Here is a 21,085-nt window from a genome sequence, read left to right on the forward strand (position 1 = left end):
AGTTATTAATTATAGGGGGACTCAACGTCATTTTTGGGGGGTCTCCCCTATTTTAATAGCCAGTAAAGGCTAAGTATACAGCTGTGAGTTGATATTAATAGCCTGGGAAGCTCCATGGGTATTACCCCCCTTCCCAGGCTATAGACATCGGCCCCCAGTCACTGGCTTTCCCTCTCTAGTTTTAAAAATTGCATGGGAGCCAACCCCATTTTTTCCCTTTTTAAAATTAAACATATTGTGTTTAAGCAAGAATGGGGTAACACTTGCAAGAAACTCCCACAAGTCTCGCACCTCAGTACCCGCCGCACTTGGGACCGGAGTATACAGCTGCATGTATGTCTGTGCAGTATGCATGTACTTCTATGCAGCTGAATGCTCCGATCCAAGTGCCGGCAGCAGTGTCGTGTACTGAGGTGGGAGACTCATGCGAGTTTATCGCAAGTGTGACCCCGGCCTAATGCAGATTTTTGTGTGTGTGTATGTGTGTGTCTTTATTTAACTCTTTATGTACCATTTTATTATGTTCATTACTAAACATCGGGCTTGGTATTATCTATCTATCGATATATCTATCTATCTATCTATAGATATACCTATAGATAGATATATCTATGTATCTAGATATCTATAGATATATCTATCTATAGGTAAATAGAAAGATAGATATTATCTATATCTATTTATCTATAGATTATCTATCTATCTACACCATGTTCCAAATTATTATGCAAATTATATTTTTATCGGATTTTTCTAAATGGTCGGTGCAAATGACAGTCAGTTTAATAAAAGTCATCACCCGTTAGAGTATACATGAAATTATTGAAGAAACCTCCCAATGATAACAGTATAATCTCCAAAATGAATAAAAACTCAAAATGCACTGTTCCAAATTATTAGTTACATAGTTACATAGTTACATAGTTATTAAGGTTGAAGGAAGACTTTAAGTCCATCTAGTTCAACCCATAGCCTAACCTAATATGCCCTAACATGTTGATCCAGGGGAAGGCAAAAAAAAACCCATACGGTAAGAGTAAGCTCCATCATGGGGAAAAAAATTCCTTCCCGACCCCACATACGGCAATCAGACTAGTTAACTGGATCAACGCCCTATCAAGGAATCTAATATATATATCCTGTAATATTATACTTTTCCAGAAAGGTATCCAGTCCCCTCTTAAATTGAAGCAATGAGTCACTCATTACAACATCATATGGCAGAGAGTTCCATAGTCTCACTGCTCTTACAGTAAAGAATCCGCATCTGTTATTATGCTTAAACCTTTTTTCCTCCAGACGTAGAGGATGCCCCCTTGTCCCTGTCACCGGTCTATGATTAAAAAGATCAGCAGAAAGGTCTTTGTACTGTCCCCTCATATATTTATACATTAACATAAGATCACCCCTTAGTCTTCTTTTTTCCAAACTAAATAGCCCCAAGTATAATAATCTATCTTGGTATGGCAGACCCCCCAGTCCTCTAATAACCTTGGTTGCTCTTCTCTGCACCCGCTCCAGTTCAGCTATGTCTTTCTTATACACCGGAGACCAGAACTGTGCACAGTATTCTAAGTGTGGTCGCATTAGTGACTTGTATAGAGGTAAAATTATGTTCTCCTCATGAGCATCTATGCCTCTTTTAATGCATCCCATTATTTTATTTGCCTTTGTAGCAGCTGCCTGACACTGGCCACTGAATATGAGTTTGTCATCCACCCATACACCCAGGTCTTTTTCATTGACGGTTTTGCCCAGAGTTTTAGAATTAAGCACATAGTTATACATCTTATTACTTCTACCCAAGTGCATGACCTTACATTTATCCCCATTAAAGCTCATTTACCATTTATCAGCCCAAGCTTCTAGTTTACATAAATCAGCCTGTAATATAAAATTGTCCTCCCCTGTATTGATTACCCTGCAGAGTTTAGTGTCATCTACAAATATTGAAATTCTACTCTGAATGCCCCCTACAAGGTCATTAATAAATATGTTAAAAAGAAGAGGGCCCAATACTGACCCCTGTGGTACCCCACTACTAACCGTGACCCAGTCCGAGTGTGCTCCATTAATAACCACCCTTTGTTTCCTATCCCTGAGCCAACTCTCAACCCACTTGCACATATTTTCCCCTATCCCCATTATTCTCATGTTATGTATCAACCTTTTGTGTGGCACCGTATCAAAAGCTTTTGAAAAGTCCATATACACTACATCTACTGGGTTCCCTTGGTCCAGACCGGAACTTACCTCTTCATAGAAGCTGATCAAATTAGTCTGACATGATCGGTCCCTAGTAAACCCGTGCTGATACTGGGTCATGAGGTTATTCCTCTTCAGATACTCCAGTATAGCATCCCTTAGAATGCCCTCCAGGATTTTACCCACAGTCGAGGTTAAACTTACTGGCCTATAATTTCCGAGTTCAGTTTTTGTCCCCTTTTTGAATATTGGCACCACATTTGCTATACGCCAGTCCTGTGGTACAGACCCTGTTATTATGGACTCTTTAAAGATTAAAAATAATGGTCTATCAATGACTGTACTTAATTCCTGCAGTACTCGGGGGTGTATCCCATCCGGGCCCGGAGATTTGTCAATTTTTGTGATTTTTAGACGCCGCCGTACTCCCTGCTGGGTTAAGCAGGTAACATTAAATTGGGAATTATTATCACTAGTCATATTGGCTGCCATGGGATTTTCTTTTGTAAATACTGATGAAAAAAGTCATTTAGCATATTGGCTTTTTCCTCATCCTCATCCACCATTTCACCCAGACTATTTTTAAGGGGGCCAACACTATCATTTTTTAGTTTCTTACTATTTATGTAGTTAAAGAATATTTTGGGGTTATTTTTGCTCTCCCTAGCAATGAGTCTCTCTGTCTCAATCTTTGCTGCCTTGATTTGCTTTTTACATAATTTATTTAATTTTTTGTATTTATTTAATGCCTCCTCACTACCTACTTCCTTTAATTCTCTAAATGCTTTCTTTTTGTCACTTATTGCGCCCCTTACAGCTTTATTTAGCCATATTGGTTTCCTCCTATTTCTAGTATGTTTATTCCCATACGGTATATACTGTGCACAGGTCCTATCCAGGATGCTAATAAATGTCTCCCATTTTCTTTGTGTACTTTTATGTCTCAGGATATCGTCCCAGTTAATTGCACCAAGATCCTCTCTCATCCGTTGGAAATTTGCCCTCCGGAAGTTTAGTGTCCTTGTCACCCCTCTACTACACATCTTATTAAAGGAGACATGAAAACTTATTATTTTGTGATCACTATTCCCCAAGTGACCCCCAACCCTTATATTTGATATGCGGTCTGACCTGTTGGTTAATATTAGGTCTAGCAGTGCCCCCCTTCTTGTTGGGTCCTGAACCAGTTGTGAAAGGTAATTGTCTCTCATAGTTGTCAAAAACCGATTACCTTTACTGGAACTGCAGGTTTCTGTTCCCCAATCTATTTCAGGGTAGTTGAAGTCCCCCATAATAATGACTTCTCCTTGAGTCGCAGCTTCATCTATTTGCTTTACAAGGATATTCTCCATTGATTCCATTATTTTTGGAGATTTATAACAAACCCCTATCAGTAATTTATTATTTTTCCCCCTCCCCTTATCTCCACCCACAGGGACTCTACATTTTCATTAGATTCACCTATATTATCACGCAGGATGGGTTTTAAGGTCGATTTTACAAACAGACACACCCCACCCCCTCGCTTATCTGTACGGTCATTTCTGAAAAGGCTATAGCCCTGCAAGTTAACAGCCCAGTCATGGCTCTCATCCAGCCATGTTTCAGATATCCCCACCATGTCATAATTATGTTCCAACAACATTAGTTCTAATTCGTCCATTTTGTTGGCGAGGCTTCTGGCATTAGTATACATGCACTTGATGTTCCTCTCTGTACCTCTATTCTTTCTTAAATTACTAACTGTTCTAACCCCACCCCCCATGCCTCCGCCACCCCCAACTTCCTTATTTGTGCCCAGGTCTCTATCTGCCCTATCTTCCCCTCCTATAAAATGAATACCCTCCCCCCCAATCCCTAGTTTAAACACTCCTCCAACCTTCTAACCATTTTCTCCCCCAGCACAGCTGCACCTTCCCCATTGAGGTGCAGCCCATCCCTAGCGTAGAGCCTGTAGCCCACTGAGAAGTCGGCCCAGTTCTGCAGGAACCCAAACCCCTCCTTCCTACACCAATTCTTGAGCCACCTATTAACCTCCCTAATCTCCCGTTGCCTCTCTGGCGTGGCACGTGGTACAGGCAGTATTTCAGAAAATACCATGTTGGAGGTCCTTGCTTTCAGCTTGCAGCCTAATTTCCTGAAATCATCTTTAAGGACCTTCCACCTACCTCTAACTTTGTCATTTGTGCCAATGTGCACCATGACCGCTGGGTCGTCACCAGCCCCTCCCAGTAATCTGTCCACCCGATCAGCGATGTGTGGGACTCGAGCGCCAGGTAGGCAGCACACCGTTCGACGATCCCTGTCTTTGTGACAGATTGCCCTATCTGTTCCCCTAATAATTGAGTCCCCCACTACCAGCACCTGTCTGGCCTGCCCTGCTCTCCTATTTCCCTCCTTACTGGAGCAGTCACTCCTCCGGCTTTCAGAGGAAATGCCTGGCTGCAGCAGTGCTACTCCTGTACTGGCACCCCCCTCATCTGCCAACTTAGCAAACTTATTGGGGTGAGCCAGATCAGGACTAGCCTCCCTGGCACTCTTCCCTCTACCCCGCTTTCTGACTGTCACCCAGCTAACTGCCTCATTGTCCTGCAGCTCCATCCTACCATCCCCCTCCTCATCTATCCCATTGAGCGTCTGCTCTGTGAGCAGAAGACTCCTCTCCATATTGTCTATGGATCTCAGTGTTGCCAGCTGCACATTTAGATCCAGTATCTGGGTTTCCAAATGCACAACGTGCTCACATCTCGCACAGCAGCATGCACCCTCGACCGGCTGATCAAGGACTGCATACATGTGGCAAGATGTGCACTGGATGGCATTAACAATTGTGGAGCACATTTCCTAATGGGCACAGTAGAATTTCTAAATATGTTTTAAAGAACTGAAAATGCTCATTTGTGGAATTTGCAGCATTAGGAGGTCACATGCACTGAAGAAAAAGCTATTTAACTCCAAAACATCCTAACAGGCCAAGTTACATGTTAACATAGGACCCCTTCTTTGATATCACCTTCACAATTCTTGCATTAATTGAACTTGTGAGTTTTTGGAGAGTTTCTGCTTGTATTTCTTTGCATGAAGTCAGAATTGCCTCCCAGAGCTGCTGTTTTGATGTGAACTGCCTCCCACCTGCATAGATCTTTTGCTTGATTATCCTCCGAAGGTTCTCTATAGGATTGAGGTCGGGGGAAGATTGTGGCCACACCATGAGTTTATCTCTTTTTATGCTCATTGCAGCCAATGACTCAGAGGTATTCCTTGCAGCATGAGATGGTGCATTGTCATGCATGAAGATGATTTTGCTCCTGAAGGCATGTTTCTGCTTTTAATACCATGGAAGAAAGTTGTCAGTCAGAAACTCTCTATACTTTGCAGAAGTCATTTTCACACCTTCAGCAACCTTAAAGGGCCCTACCAGCTGTTTGCACAGGATTCTGATGCAAAACATGACTCATCCACCTCCTTACTGACGTCACAGCCTTGTTGGGACATGGTGGCCATCCACCAACCATCCACTACTCCATCCATCTGGACCATCCAGGGTTGCTCGACACTCATTAGTAAACAAGACTGTTTGAAAATTAGTCTTCTCCTTGTGAACACTGTTTAGGGGTGGCCGAATAGTAAGTTTATGAACCAAAGCAAGCCTTTGAAGGATCCTACTCCTTGAGCTTCGCGGGACTCCAGAGGCACCAGCAGCTTCAAATATCTTTTTGCTGGTTTGTAATGGCTTTTTAGCAGCTGCTTTCTTAATCTGATGAACTTGCCTGGCAGAAACCTTCCTCATTATGCCTTTATCAGCACGAACACGACTGTGCTCAGATTCAGCCACAAATCTCTTAACAGTATGATGATCATGCTTACGTTTTTGGGAAATATCTAATGTTTTCATCCCTTGACCAAGGCATTGCACTATTTGATGCTTTTCAGCAGAAGATAGATCCTTTTTCTTTCTCATGTTACTTGTAAACTGTGGCCTGCTTAATAATGTGGAACATCATTTTTAAGCAGTTTTCCTTTAATTAGAATCACCTGGAAAACTAATTATCGCATGTGTTTAAGATTGATTTCAGTGATCCATTGAACCCTGAGACACAATACCATCCATGAATTTATTTGAAAAACAAAACAATCTTTATGACACTTAAATCCAATTTGCATAATAATTTGGAACATGATTTATAGATATATCTATATATAGATATTCATTTATATTTGTTTTGGGTGCAAACAGAGTGCAATCCGATTTTTTTTATGGGATTACACTCGTCCCTTTTTCTCACAAATGAGTATGACCCCTGAAAGTGCAAATATTGCTATGGAATCCACATAGGATAATAGTAGAATTGCCACACAAAAGTACTATAAATATTCTGTATATGTGTTATAATTCTATTTATCATTAATAGGTTGCAATTACATAATATAATAGAGAAGCAACTAATGAATATATACATGCAATAGACTTTGGGACTGATTCATCAAAATTTTTGCATCGCAAAAGTAGTGTAAAAGCTTTAAAAAGTTGCAACATTTTTGCAAAACATGGAGTTGGGCAGAAATTTTGCAAAGTTTGATATTTTTATGCCACTTTGGATGAATAGGAGTTGGGACAGCACATGGAGGTGCATGTCACTTACTAAAGGTACTTATTTCACTAAGTGGCGCCACCTTTTAACCCCTTATCAACATATGATGTACTGGTATGTCATATGCCTGCTCCTTGTCTTTGAGACATGCTTACAATCCGAGCCAGCATCTTTCCTAGCAGATGAAGGTTGAATAATTAAGCCATCAGCTGCATCCACCAGCCGCTAGAGGAGCGGAGCTAGACCTATGACTGTTAACCTGTTAAATGCCACTCTCAATCTCTGACAGCGGTTTTTATCATGGGCAGGCAGGGTGGTGAGTCAGTCCATACACCCATTGGTGTGCCTGTGACTTGTTCGTGGGATGCTGGTGGGTTGCTATGACAGCTGAGGGTTTGCTGAAGACCCCATGCATGTTATTATGATACTTCTGTGAAAGTCATTATTTAGCTGGCATTCAAAGGAGATTGTGATTTTCACTATACATAGCGGTGCTGATGCGCTGCTATGTATAGTGGTCGAATAAGCAGCTTTATCTCCTTTAATGGGACTAACAAGTGCAGTGAAAAGTGAGAAATAAACCTGTTTTTAAAAATATGAAAAAAACACAAAAGTTCAAATCAACCCCCTTTTGCTCCACTAAAGATAAAACAACAAAAAAAAGCCTAAAAAGTGCACCAATTTGGTATCGTTCTATTTGTAAAAGTCGAATCTATCAAAATATAAAATAAATTAATCCAATTGGTAAATGGCATCAAAATGCCATAATTATGTTTTTATGGATGTCGCAGCATTGCAGTAAAAGGCGATCAAATCATCATATCTACCTCAAAGTGGTGTCGATAAAAATGTCATCTCAAGGCAGAAAATATGAGTCCCCACACAGTCCCATATACAAAAAATATGACTTTCCAACTCCCCCCCCCCCCCCATTAAAATAGAAAAAAAACCTATACATTTTTGGTTTATGCATACTTGTACTGAACTGTAGAATCATATTGCTTGGTCAATTTTTGAACATGGTAAATAAGAAAAAACCCAAATAATTATGGAATTGCACTTTTTTTGCAATATGAATGCACTTGGGGTTTTTTTCCTGCTTTTCAGTGCATCACTTGATAAAATGATTGGTGTTTTTCAAAAGTACAACTTGTTCCACAAAAAATAAGCCCTCATATGGGTATGTGGATGGAAAAAGAAACAAAAGTTATGGCTCTTGGAAAAAGAGGAAAGAAAAAAAGAAAAAGAAAAATATGGAAAATAGCCTCGTCAGGAAGGGGTCAATGGATTTGGTGCTGTGTCAAGACTGGTGTAGCGCGAGCTTGCACTATGCCAATCTTAAGGAATCCCTATGTATTCAATTGATGGGCCTCAAAATATAACTCCTATGTGAATAAATATTGATATAGTGATGAAGACAAATAATGTCACAACTAATTCTATGAGATCATGCAATAACCTACTAGAGGTCAGTTCACAGTGTGTTAAGTTAATGCTGTATCAGCAGAATAAAATATATACAGTGGGGGAAATAAGTATTTGATCCCTTGCTGATTTTGTAAGTATGCCCACTGACAAAGACATGAACAGAATTTTGAGGGTAGATTAATTTTAACATTGAGAGACAGAATATCAGAAATAAAATTAAGATAATCACATTGTATAAATTATATAAATGTATTTTGCATTTTGCAGTGAGAAATAAGTATTTGATTCCTCTGGCAGACAAGACTTAATACTTGGCGGCAAAACCCATGTTGGCAAGCACAGCAGTCAGACGTTTTTTGTAGTTGATGATGAGGTTTGCGCACATGTCAGGAGGAATTTTGGTCCACTACTCTTTCTAGATCATCTCTAAATGATTAAGATTTTGAGGCTGTCGCTTGGCAACTCGGAGCTTCAACTCCCTCCATAAATTTTCTATGGGATTAAGGTCTGGAGACTGGCTAGGCCACTCCATGACCTTAATATGCTTCTTTTTCAGCCACTCCTTTGTTGCCTTGGCTGTATGTTTTGGGTCATTGTCTTGCTGGAAGATTCAGACACAACGCATTTTTAATGTCCTGGCGGAGGGAAGGAGGTTGTCACTCACGATTTTACGGTACATGGCTCCATCAATTCTCCCACTGATGCAGTGAAGTAGTCATGTGCCCTTAGCAGAGAAACACCCCCAAAACATAATGTTACCACCTCCATGCTTGACAGTGGGGATAGTGTTCTTTGGGTCATAGGCAGCATTTCTCTTCCTCCAAACATGAAGAGTTGGGTTAATGCCAAATACCTCAATTTTTGTCTCATCTGACCACATCATCTTCTCCCAGTCACTCACAGAATCATCCAGGTGTTCATTGGCAAACTTCAGATGGGCCTGCATATGTGCCTTCTTGAGGAGAGGGACCTTGTGGGCACTGCAGGATTTTAAGCGTAATGTGTTACCCATGGTTTTCTTGGTGACTGTGGTCCCAGCTGCCTTAAGATCATTAACAAGTTCCCCCATGTAGTTTTAGGCTGATTTCTCACCTTCCACATGATCAAGGATACCCCACGAGGTGAGATTTTGCATGGTGCCCCAGATCGATATCGATTGGCAGTCATTTTTTATTTTTTCCATTTCCTTTCTCCTTCTCACCCAGCGTCTTACTTATGATTTTGTAGCCCATTCATGCTTTGTGCAGGTCTATGATCTTGTCCCTAACATCCTTATAAAACTCTTTGATCTTGTCCATGTTGTAGAGGTTAAAGTCTGACTGATTAATTGAGTCTGTGGACAGGAGTCTTTTATAAAGGTGACTATGTTAGACAGCTGTCTTTAATGCAGATAACGAGTTGATTTGGAGCATGTAACTGGTCTGTAGGAGCCAGAACTCTTAATGGTTGGTAGGGGATCAAATACTTATTTCTCACTGCAAAGAGAAAATACATTTATATAATTTATATAATGTGATTTTCTGGATTTTATTTTTGATATTCTATCTCTCAATGTTAAAATTAACCTACCTTTAAAATAATAGACTGTTCATGTCTTTGACAGCAGGAAAACTTACAAAATCAGCAAGGGATCAAATACTTCTTTACCCCACTGTATGTACATATACAGTATCTACCTAAAGTGCAGATGTACAACACATACACACACACACATATATATATATATATATATTTATTTATTTATTCATTTACACATAGCCTGTCTACTGCGTGAAATGATCTGCCTAAAGAGCAGTAAGGAGGTGAAGCCTATGGAGGGAATACTAGTTGTTAATTATTACTTTTTGTTCTTTCTTTTATGATTTAATACTACCAATCAATTTAAAACAGTTTTATTTCTATATTTGAGGATGATCAGGTCATAGAAATGATATGAGGCCCCATGGTTGAAGTGAAATGTATTTTTAGACTAATCATGGTTGTTTCCTTTATTAAATGTATTGTATGTTTGTCTGTATTCTGCTTTTAAATGCAATTTTACATTTCCATGGCAACAGAAAAAAATAAGTGTAAAAACATCATAAACCACAAATATTATACCTGTTTTGGAGAACTAAAGTATTCTTGTGCTATTGTAGTTGCATATATTGCCCTGTTACTTCCAGGACTAAGCTGAAGAGAAAGTGATAGGCCTGTTACCACCTGGATTCCAAGGTCTGCAATGGTCACCTTTTCATCCACTACCATCACAGTCTTCTCTGCCAGGATGGCATCAGAAAGTGGGGACAGTATCTGAAACAATAGATAAATGTGAGCATATTAGATGTAACAAGACCTGTCTACTCCTTAAAGTACATTTGTATTCCAGGGAATGTTATCAATACCTTGGATGGCAAGAAGAACAAATAAATCAATTTTGGACCAAATCAAGCCAGACATGTCATTTGAAGCAGGGATCACCGAGCTATGATTTTCCTACTTTGAACACATTATACGAAGAGAGCATTTACTGCAGAAGGACATCATGGTCAGAACAATATTAGGAACAAGGCAAAGAGGAAGACCAGCATCCTGACGGCTTGACACTATCAAGATACGGTAGATAAGACCCTAGTGGACCTGTCTAGGCTTGCACAAGACAGATCTTCGTACAGATAGTTCATCGATCAAGTCGCCATGGCTCAATATTGAGCTGAAGGCCATGAAATAATCATAAATAATATACCAGAGAGATTCCATGTTTTTCAGCACAAAATCCAATTTCAAGATTAGAACTAAAACATAGAAGTTCTTAATCATAACATTGTAGACAGCAAGAAAAAATCAAACACAATATTTTGACACCACATCCACAGGATTTATTTTAAATAATAGTGGTTAGTGAGCTATAAAAATTGGTAATTAAATCAAAGATTTTTTTTTAATATTCATGCATGACCATTTCTGATACTATCAAGAAGATTGTAGTCAATGACCAATTATTGAATTACTTTCTACCATTACCTGTAACGTTGTCATACCAACTTCTAGTCCAATCAGAACTTGTCCCTTGAGACTCACAACTTTGGATTCATCCATTTGGATAAATTCACTTATTAAATCAGTGATGTCCACTTGCCAGTCAGATCCAAGCATATACGTGAGTTGTCCTGGAGTTTCAGAGGACTCAGCTATGAACTGCGTAAGAACCCTCAAAATGGCATGTTGATATTGGAGAGCACAGCCCCTTCCCTTTTTGTCATCATCATCGTCATCATCACTGTCTCTAGCTGGTCTGGAAAAGAATATAATAATCTAGCATTACTTATTAAGCAGGTAGAAGGATTTGTGAAAACTTTTGATTGATTTAAATATTTTTCTTTTCAAAATGAAATGATCACAGATTTAAAAGTTCATGTCTATTCTGACATGAGCAAGAGCTGAATTCAATGCAAAAATAGTACGTAATGAAACAATAATTGAGCAACACATAAAATATTAAGTTAAAATCACAATAATATGTTTTTTTAATGCTTTACAATATGGACACCAGAATTAAAGTGGTTTTCAAGGTCTCCATGTAAATTTCAGCAGTCACTAATTTGCCAAATTCTACTGTATACATGGTGCACACTGTAAGGATTACTGTCTACTTCCAGCTTGTGGTCATGTGACCAGAAGTATGCAATTTGCATAGATTATTATTATTATTATTTATATAACACCATTAATTCCATGGTGCTGTACATGAGAAAGGGGTTACGTACAGAGTTATAGATATCATTTACAATTTTACGATGACAGACTGGTACAGAGGGGAGAGGACCCTGTCCTTGCGGACTTACATTCTACGGGATGCAGGTGTAAGAGGGTGGTGCTGTTATGGACAGTAACATGCTGCCACTTTAAGAGACAGCACCCCCTTGTCTGGTGTGATGGAATGCCCTGCTTCCCCCTGCTATAGGCTGTGAAGATGAACTGCCCTAGAATTAGGGGAGGAGTTAAGACTAAACAGTGTGTGAGCTGAAGCTGCTAGAGAGAACGTTGTGCTGTTTGCTACTAGGAAGGTCCCACAGCCTGGGACGGAGTGTACGTGTGAAATTTGCAAGACTTTTCCGGGTACAGCAAAGGTGGCTGTTCTGTGCTAGCTCATGAAGCCACGAAGATACTGAGAAAGGGACTTACAGTTTCTAGGAGCATCCCTAGGATCCAGAAGCAAGGAGAAGACCACGCTTCACAGAGCTGACAGAAAGCCATGTGCACCACCATATTAGACTTCTGGGGGCCCCCTGGGACTGGACCTGAGTCCCCAACATCACCGTGAGTCTGTTCCTGTTTGGTGCACCTATTAGGGCCTAGTGTAGGTTTCAGTAGTCAGTACACGGGAGCCGTGTGGCCTGCTTAGTAAGGGCCAGGGAGTTTATACGTAGAGTAGCATCATTATTTGTGTATTGTTTAAAGTTGCGTGTGAGACATATTCTGAGTCTGCAATAGTTGGAGCACCGTGCTATTTTACGGACAAGATAAAGTTTATAACTCTTGTAAAGTGTCCCTTGCCATTGCATACCCCTGTTTGCATCTTCCTCACCCACTTCATTCCTTGCCTCCCAATAAATCTACCCTTTGTTGTTTGCACCTCATCTTGTGTACAGTAGTCTTCCTGCACTGTGGTGGTCCCCCGGCCATCGATTCAAGTGCCACTGCGAGCAGGGTACTGTCACCAAGATGGAGGCAGCAGACAGCAGTAGTGGGAATGCTAATGTTAACGGAGATGCCGTGGGCATTGGTGGAACACCTGCAAGGACACTCCCCATGGGCACCATATTTAGTGTGCTACCAAAGTTTGACGGCAAGAATATGCCACTGTCCGACTGGGTGTCCCAGCTGCAAAACACCCTGAGGATTTATAACATCAGCCCAGACCTGGAACTGGACATTGCGTTAACTGCCCTAGAGGGGGAAGCCCGTAGAAACATCTGCCTACAACCAGAACTCACCCGCAGTACCCTGAAGGAGCTAGTGAAGTTCCTGGAAGAGATCTATGGTGAGAATGCTAGCGCCGGACTCCTTCGTGCCAAATTTTTCTCTAGGCTGCAGTGGGAAGAAGGAATTTCTCAGTATGCAACAGCACTGCAAGACGTGTTAGCAGAGGTGCAGAGAAAGGAGGCAGATGGATTTGGTGGCATGGGCTCTAAAGACTGGATACTCTGGGAGCAATTCATTCTGGGACTGCACAGCACATCCTTGAGGCGAGCACTGTCAGAATGGGTCCGGGCAGATCCGGCTCTTACGTTTCGTCAAATCCTGGCGGAAACAGTGGCCCGCAGTAAAGAAGAGAGCTATGCGTCTGGGGTGATGCGTGTCCAGGGCGCCAATACCAGAGGGGACCCAAACCATCAGGAGGTGCTGGTCCAGGTGGTGCAAGAGTTGCAGCAGTCCCTTGTCAACGTGCAAGAGAATCTGACCCAGGTGGAGCAAAGAGTGGGGGAACTACAACAGTCTGACCCACCGTGCTCATGCAACCATTTTTCAGCCCGACCGATAAGGGATCAGTGGGAGCACGCCCCCTCCTGTCAGGCATTGGAGGCACGAGGACAGGCTCGAAGTACCCCCCGGCAAGGAGGAGGCACCCAATGCTGGGAATGTGGAGGATGGGGGCACCTTGCTAGAAACTGTCGGAACTATACTCAAGGCCAGCGGAAGCTGCCATTAAACTACCAACCCCAACAGTAGTGCGGCACTCTGAGGGGGAGGCAAGAAGAGAGGCCGCTCCAAATCATAATGAACACTTGATTGCTGGGATCCCCATCCTACGTGCTGAATTCGAAGGAGTTCTAGTGGATTGCCTGATAGATACCGGGTTACAAGTGACAACGATGCCAGAAGCGTACTTCAAGCAGCATTTCCAGGACCTGGCCAAGCCAGAAAAAGAGACATTGATCCGGTTGTTTGCTGCCAACCAACAACCGATCCCGGTTACTTGGGTCGTGTGGATGAATATTCGAATCTGTGGGCAAGAAATTGGGAGAAAAGGGATCCTGCTAGTCCCTGGGCCTATCAAGGAAGATGTGCCTGTAGTACTGGGAATGAATATACTACGTGAACTCGATCAGATTATGTTTACCAAACGGGGACCTGGATATTGGAAGAAGGCTACTAGACATAAGCCTACTCAAGAAGCCCTTCAACGACTGATCCGCGTCTGTGGGAGGCAGAAGAGTGTGCCATCTTATCAGACGGTAGGGTGTTATGATCCTGGTGGCAAGGACCACAAAACTGACCTGCTAAGTAAACCAAATAAAGACAAGCTCTGGGAATGTGGTAACTATACTGACCGCAACGCTGATCTACCGACACACACTATAGGCAGCCGTGGAGCGTACCTGAAAACCTAGACGCCTCTTCACAGCCTGAGAAACTAGCTACCCCTAGAGAGAAAGCAAAGCCTCACTTGCCTCAGAGAAATACCCCAAAGTTTTAGACAGCCCCCCACAAATAATAACGGTGAGTTAAGGGGACAACACAGACGTAGGAATGAAAACAGGATTTAGCAAATGAGGCCTACTAACTCTAAATAGACTGAAGATAGCAAGGAATCTGTGCGGTCAGTATAAAATACTCTCAAAATTATCCACGCAGAGAATACAAAAAAACCCCACACCGACTCACGATGTGAGGGGCGCAACTCCGCACCCCAGAGCTTCCAGCGAGCGAAGAAATCACATATAAGAAAGCTGGACTGAACTCATCATATACTGAGAAACATTTTCAAGGAAATAATGAGCAAACATGAACTAGAAAAACTTAGCTTCTCCAGTAGGAGACAGGTCACAAGGGAAGTCCAAGAGAGATCTGAACCAGTACTGAATACAACGACAGCAGGCAACAAGTAAAGGTCCAGGTGGAGTTAAATAGAAGCCAGACTAGCAGAAAACGAGGCAGCTGAGTCCAGCTAGAGACCAGCCGTATAGCTTAAAGCCACCAGAGGGAGCCCAAGAACAGAACTCACACAGTACCAGTCATGACCACAGGAGGGAGCCCGAGAACGGAATTCACAACAGTAGGGGTCATCCGGGCTCCTGGTAATGAACCTGTAATCCTACCTCCCGAGCGAGAAACTATAGTACACCTTCCAGTGGGGACTCACTGCAACCTTCATGGGTTGGAAGTGGTTGTTCAGCCTGTGGTAGGCAGAGGAGTGGACCAAGAAGTCATGATAGCTCGTACGATAGCTGTGGTCCAGCGACGACATGTCCCCATAAGGGTTTTGAATGTGGGCCCCGGGGAGGTCACCTTGCCATGAGGGACAGATCTGGCCCTGGTGTACCTACATAAGGGTGAAGTGGTGAGTCAGAAGGAGATGTCTTTATCACCGAGAGAAGGCGTGGGGTGGACGCTAGCAGTTGCTGCGGGGGATGAAGAGACGCCATCCCCGGAGTGGAGTGGACGGGTCATCCTTGATCAAATGGAAGTGGATGTGAAGGCTCTGAGCCCTGAGCGTGTGCAAGCAATAGAATCTATGCTGTGGGAAAATCAGGCCGCATTCGCCCGTCACGCCGAAGATTTTGGCTGTACTGAAGCCATCATGCATGAGATACCGACTGGGGAAGCTCGTACAATTTGAGAACGATGCCGGCAGATCCCGCCCAAGATGTATCAAGAGGTGAAAACATTACTGAGGCCGGAGACACACTGGTGCGAGAGACGGCCGAGTCTCGCTGGTTAAAAGCAAGCTGTGGCACCTGCACTCCGGAGCGGAGCGTGCGGCTCCATAGCAATACATGGAGCTGCACGCTCAGCTCCGGAATGCAGGTGCCACAGCTTGCTTTTAACCAGCGAGACTCGGCCGTCTCTCGCACCAGTGTGTCTCCGGCCTTAGGCAGATGCTGGATTCAGGAGTGGTGCAGAGTAGTCAGAGCCCTTGGGCAGCCCCGGTGGTGCTCGTCAAGAAAAAGGATGGGACCATCCGGTTCTGTGTAGATTACAGGAAACTCAATGCCTGCACTGTTCGAGACTCGTATCCGTTGCCCCGCATCGAGGAATCCTTGACAGCGTTGGGGAAAGCCAAGTACTTCTCCACCCTGGACCTAGCAAGCGGATACTGGCAAGTAGCCGAGGCAGAGAAAGTCAGAGAGAAACGCCCTAAGGGAAAACTAAGTGAGAGATGGGAAGTACAGCCGTACAAAGTTATCGAGTGAGTGTATGCTAACGGCTCTGTCTACAAGGTACAGAATGAGAATGGGGCATCCGCCCCTAGAGTACTTCACAGAAATATGTTGCGGCCTTGCCAGTCTGAGGTCTGTTCTACGCATTGTCGCCTGAAGGCGCCACTCCACTTCCTGGATCTGTCATGCCTGATGGTGAAATCAATGATGAGTGGTGGACTGTCCCTGACACAGTAGGGGGTCCTCAGCCACACAGAGACGGTAATCCCATGGATGTACCAGTACTGCCATGCGATGACGAGATCAGACAAGAGCTCACAATGTCTCCTGCAACAAGTGTTCCTCTGGAAGATAGTCAAGCCTTGTCTGACAGCCAAGAGCTTCGGAGATCCCAGTGGTCTAATGCAGGGGTTCCACCAGTCCGATATGTAGAACAGTGTGCTCTGTCTGTTTGTACATCTTTGTTGCCTCCTCTATAGGTGCTGTTCCACATTGCACATTCCTTCATTACGCTTCAACCTTGATTCTGTGATGGTCAAGGACAACCATCATTAAGAAGGGAGGCATGTAAGAGGGTGGTGCTGTTATGGACAGTAACACTCTGCCACTTTAAGAGACAATACCCCCTTGTCTGGTGTGATGGAATGTCCTGCTTCCCCCCTGCTATAGGCTGTGAAGATGAACTGCCCTAGAATTAGGGAAGCAGTTGAGCCTGAACTGTGTGTGAGCTGAAGCTGCTAGAGAGAACGTTGTGCTGTTTGCTACAAGGAAGGTCCCACAGCCTGGGACGGAGGGTACGTGTGAAATTTGCAAGACTTTTCCGGGTACAGCAAAGGTGGCTGTTCTGTGCTAGCTCGTGAAGCCACAAAGATACTGAGAAATGGACTTACAGTTTCCAGGAGCATCCCTAGGATCCAGAAGCAAGGAGAAGACCACGCTTCACAGAGCTGACAGAAAGCCATGTGCACCACCATATTAGACTTCTGGGGGCCCCCTGGGACTGGACCTGAGTCCCCAACATCACCGTGAGTCTGTTCCTGTTTGGTGCACCTATTGTGGCCTAGTGTAGGCTTCAGTAGTCAGTATATGGGAGCCGTGTGGCCTACTTAGTAAGGGCCAGGGAGGTTATACGTAGAGTATCATCGTTATTTGTGTATTGTTTAAAGTTGCTTGTGAGACATATTCTGAGTTTGTAATAGTTGAAGCACCATGCTATTTTATGGACAAGATAAAGTTTATAACTCTTGTAAAGTGTCTCATGCCATTGCATGCCCCTGTTTGCATCTTCCTCACCCACTTCATTCCTTGCCTCCCAATAAATCTACCCTTTGTTGTTTGCACCTCATCTTGTGTACAGTAGTCTTCCTGCACTGTGGTGGTCCCCCGGCCATCGATTCAAGTGCCACTGCGAGCAGGGTACTGTCACCAAGATGGAGGCAGCAGACAGCAGTAGTGGGAATGCTAATGTTAACGGAGATGCCGTGGGCATTGGTGGAACACCTGCAAGGACACTCCCCATGGGCACCATATTTAGTGTGCTACCAAAGTTTGACGGCAAGAATATGCCACTGTCCGACTGGGTGTCCCGGCTGCAAAACACCCTGAGGATTTATAACATCAGCCCAGACCTGGAAGTGGACATTGCGTTAACTGCCCTAGAGGGGGAAGCCCGTAGAAACATCTGCCTACAACCAGAACTCACCCGCAGTACCCTGAAGGAGCTAGTGAAGTTCCCGGAAGAGATCTACGGTGAGAATGCTAGCGCCGGACTCCTTCGTGCCAAATTTTTCTCTAGGCTGCAGTGGGAAGAAGGAATTTCTCAGTATGCAACAGCACTGCAAGACGTGTTAGCAGAGGTGCAGAGAAAGGAGGCAGATGTATTTGGTGGCATGGGCTCTAAAGACTGGATACTCTGGGAGCAATTCATTCTGGGACTGCACAGCACATCCTTGAGGCGAGCACTGTCAGAATGGGTCCGGGCAGATCCGGCTCTTACGTTTCGTCAAATCCTGGCGGAAACAGTGGCCCGCAGTAAAGAAGAGAGCTATGCATCTGGGGTGATGCGTGTCCAGGGTGCCAATAGCAGAGGGGACCCAAACCATCAGAAGGTGCTGGTCCAGGTGGTGCAAGAGTTGCAGCAGTCCCTTGTCAACGTGCAAGAGAAACTGACCCAGGTGGAGCAAAGAGTGGGGGAACTACAACAGTCTGACCCACCGTGCTCATGCAACCATTTTTCAGCCCGACCGATAAGGGATCAGTGGGAGCACGCCCCCTCCTGTCAGGCATTGGAGGCACGAGGACAGGCTCGAAGTACCCCCCGGCAAGGAGGAGGCACCCAATGCTGGGAATGTGGAGGATGGGGGCACCTTGCCAGAAACTGTCGGAACTATACTCAAGGCCAGCGGAAGCTGCCATTAAACTACCAACCCCCACAGTAGTGCGGCACTCTGAGGGGGAGGCAAGAAGAGAGGCCGCTCCATATCATAATGAACACTTGATTGTTGGGATCCCCATCCTACGTGCTGAATTCGAAGGAGTTCTAGTGGATTGCCTGATAGATACCGGGTTACAAGTGACAACGATGCCAGAAGCGTACTTCAAGCAGCATTTCCAGGACCTGGCCAATCCAGAAAAAGAGACATTGATCCAGTTGTTTGCTGCCAACCAACAACCGATCCCGGTTACATGGGTCGTGTGGATGAATATTCGAATCTGCGGGCAAGAAGTTGGGAGAAAAGGGATCCTGCTAGTCCCTGGGCCTATCAAGGAAGATGTGCCTGTAGTACTGGGAATGAATATACTACGTGAACTCGATCAGATTATGTTTACCAAACGGGGACCTGGATATTGGAAGAAGGCTACTACACATAAGCCTACTCAAGAAGCCCTTCAACGACTGATCCGCGTCTGTGGGATGCAGAAGAGTGTGCCATCTTATCAGACTGTAGGGGTCATCCGGGCTCCTGGTAATGAACCTGTAATCCTACCTCCCGAGCGAGAAACTATAGTACACCTTCCAGTGGGGACTCACTGCAACCTTCATGGGTTGGAAGTGGTTGTTCAGCCTGTGGTAGGCAGAGGAGTGGACCAAGAAGTCATGATAGCTTGTACGATAGCTGTGGTCCAGCGACGACATGTCCCCATAAGGGCTTTGAATGTGGGCCCCGGGGAGGTCACCTTGCCACGAGGGACAGATCTGGCCCTGGTGTACCTACATAAGGGTGAAGTGGTGAGTCAGAAGGAGATGTCTTTATCACGGAGAGAAGGCGTGGGGTGGACGCTAGCAGTTGCTGCAGAGGATTAAGAGACGCCATCCCCAGAGTGGAGTGGACGGGTCATCCTTGATCAAATGGAAGTGGATGTGAAGGCTCTGGGCCCTGAGCGTGTGCAAGCAATAGAATCTATGCTGTGGGAAAATCAGGCCGCATTCGCCCGTCACGCCGAAGATTTTGGCTGTACTGAAGCCATCACGCATGAGATACCGACTGGGGAAGCTCGTACAATTTGAGAACAATACCGGCAGATCCCGCCCAAGATGTATCAAGAGGTGAAAACATTACTGAGGCAGATGCTGGATTCAGGAGTGGTGCAGAGTAGTCAGAGCCCTTGGGCAGCCCCGGTGGTGCTCGTCAAGAAAAAGGATGGGACCATCCGGTTCTGTGTAGATTACAGGAAACTCAATGCCTGCACTGTTCGAGACTCGTATCCGTTGCCCCACATCGAGGAATCCTTGACAGCGTTGGGGAAAGCCAAGTACTTCTCCACCCTGGACCTAGCAAGCGGATACTGGCAAGTAGCCGAGGCAGAGAAAGTCAGAGAGAAAAGCCCTAAGGGAAAACTAAGTGAGAGATGGGAAGTACAGCCGTACAAGGTTATCGAGCGAGTGTATGCTAACGGCCCTGTCTACAAGGTACAGATTGAGAATGGGGCATCCGCCCCTAGAGTACTTCACAGAAATATGCTGCGGCCTTGCCAATCTGAGGTCTGTTCTACGCCATTGTCGCCTGAAGGCGCCACTCCACTTCCTGGATCTGTCATGCTTGATGGTGAAATCAATGATGAGTGGTGGACCGTCCCTGACACAGAACTGCCATGCGAGGACGAGATCAGACAAGAGCTCACAATGTCTCCTGCAACAAGTGTTCCTCTGGAAGATAGTCAAGCCTTGCCTGACAGCCAAGAGCTTCGGAGATCCCAGAGGTCTAATGCAGGGGTTCCACCAGTCCGATATGTAGAACAGTGTGCTCTGTCTGTTTGTACATCTTTGTTGCCTCCTCTATAGGTGCTGTTCCACATTGCACATTCCTTCATTACGCTTCAACCTTGATTCTGTGATGGTCAAGGACAACCATCATTAAGAAGGGAGGCATGTAAGAGGGTGGTGCTGTTATGGACAGTAACACTCTGCCACTTTAAGAGACAGTACCCCCTTGTCTGGTGTGATTGAATGTCCTGCTTCCCCCTGCTATAGGCTGTGAAGATGAACTGCCCTAGAATTAGGGGAGCAGTTGAGCCTGAACTGTGTGTGAGCTGAAGCTGCTAGAGAGAACGTTGTGCTGTTTGCTACAAGGAAGGTCCCACAGCCTGGGACGGAGTGTACGTGTGAAATTTGCTGACTTTTCCGGGTACAGCAAAGGTGGCTGTTCTGTGCTAGCTCGTGAAGCCACAAAGATACTGAGAAATGGACTTACAGTTTCCAGGAGCATCCCTAGGATC

At 44.5% G+C, this 21,085-nt stretch overlaps 1 protein-coding gene across 1 annotated transcript in view; it reads right to left on the reverse strand.

Moving 5' to 3' along the window:
* LOC143812117 (transmembrane protein 132D-like) overlaps positions 1–21,085 on the reverse strand; it is a 1,597,762-nt gene that overhangs the window by 7,323 nt on the left and 1,569,354 nt on the right. Inside the window, exons 7-8 of the mRNA XM_077293277.1 lie at positions 11,229–11,499; positions 10,326–10,517 (exon numbers count right to left, since the gene is read on the reverse strand). Coding sequence (XP_077149392.1) covers positions 10,326–10,517; positions 11,229–11,499 — 463 coding nt within the window. The remainder of the gene's footprint in view (positions 1–10,325; positions 10,518–11,228; positions 11,500–21,085) is intronic.

Source organism: Ranitomeya variabilis, chromosome 1, assembly GCF_051348905.1.
Source record: "Ranitomeya variabilis isolate aRanVar5 chromosome 1, aRanVar5.hap1, whole genome shotgun sequence".
In the NCBI taxonomy this organism is placed as follows: domain Eukaryota; kingdom Metazoa; phylum Chordata; class Amphibia; order Anura; family Dendrobatidae; genus Ranitomeya; species Ranitomeya variabilis.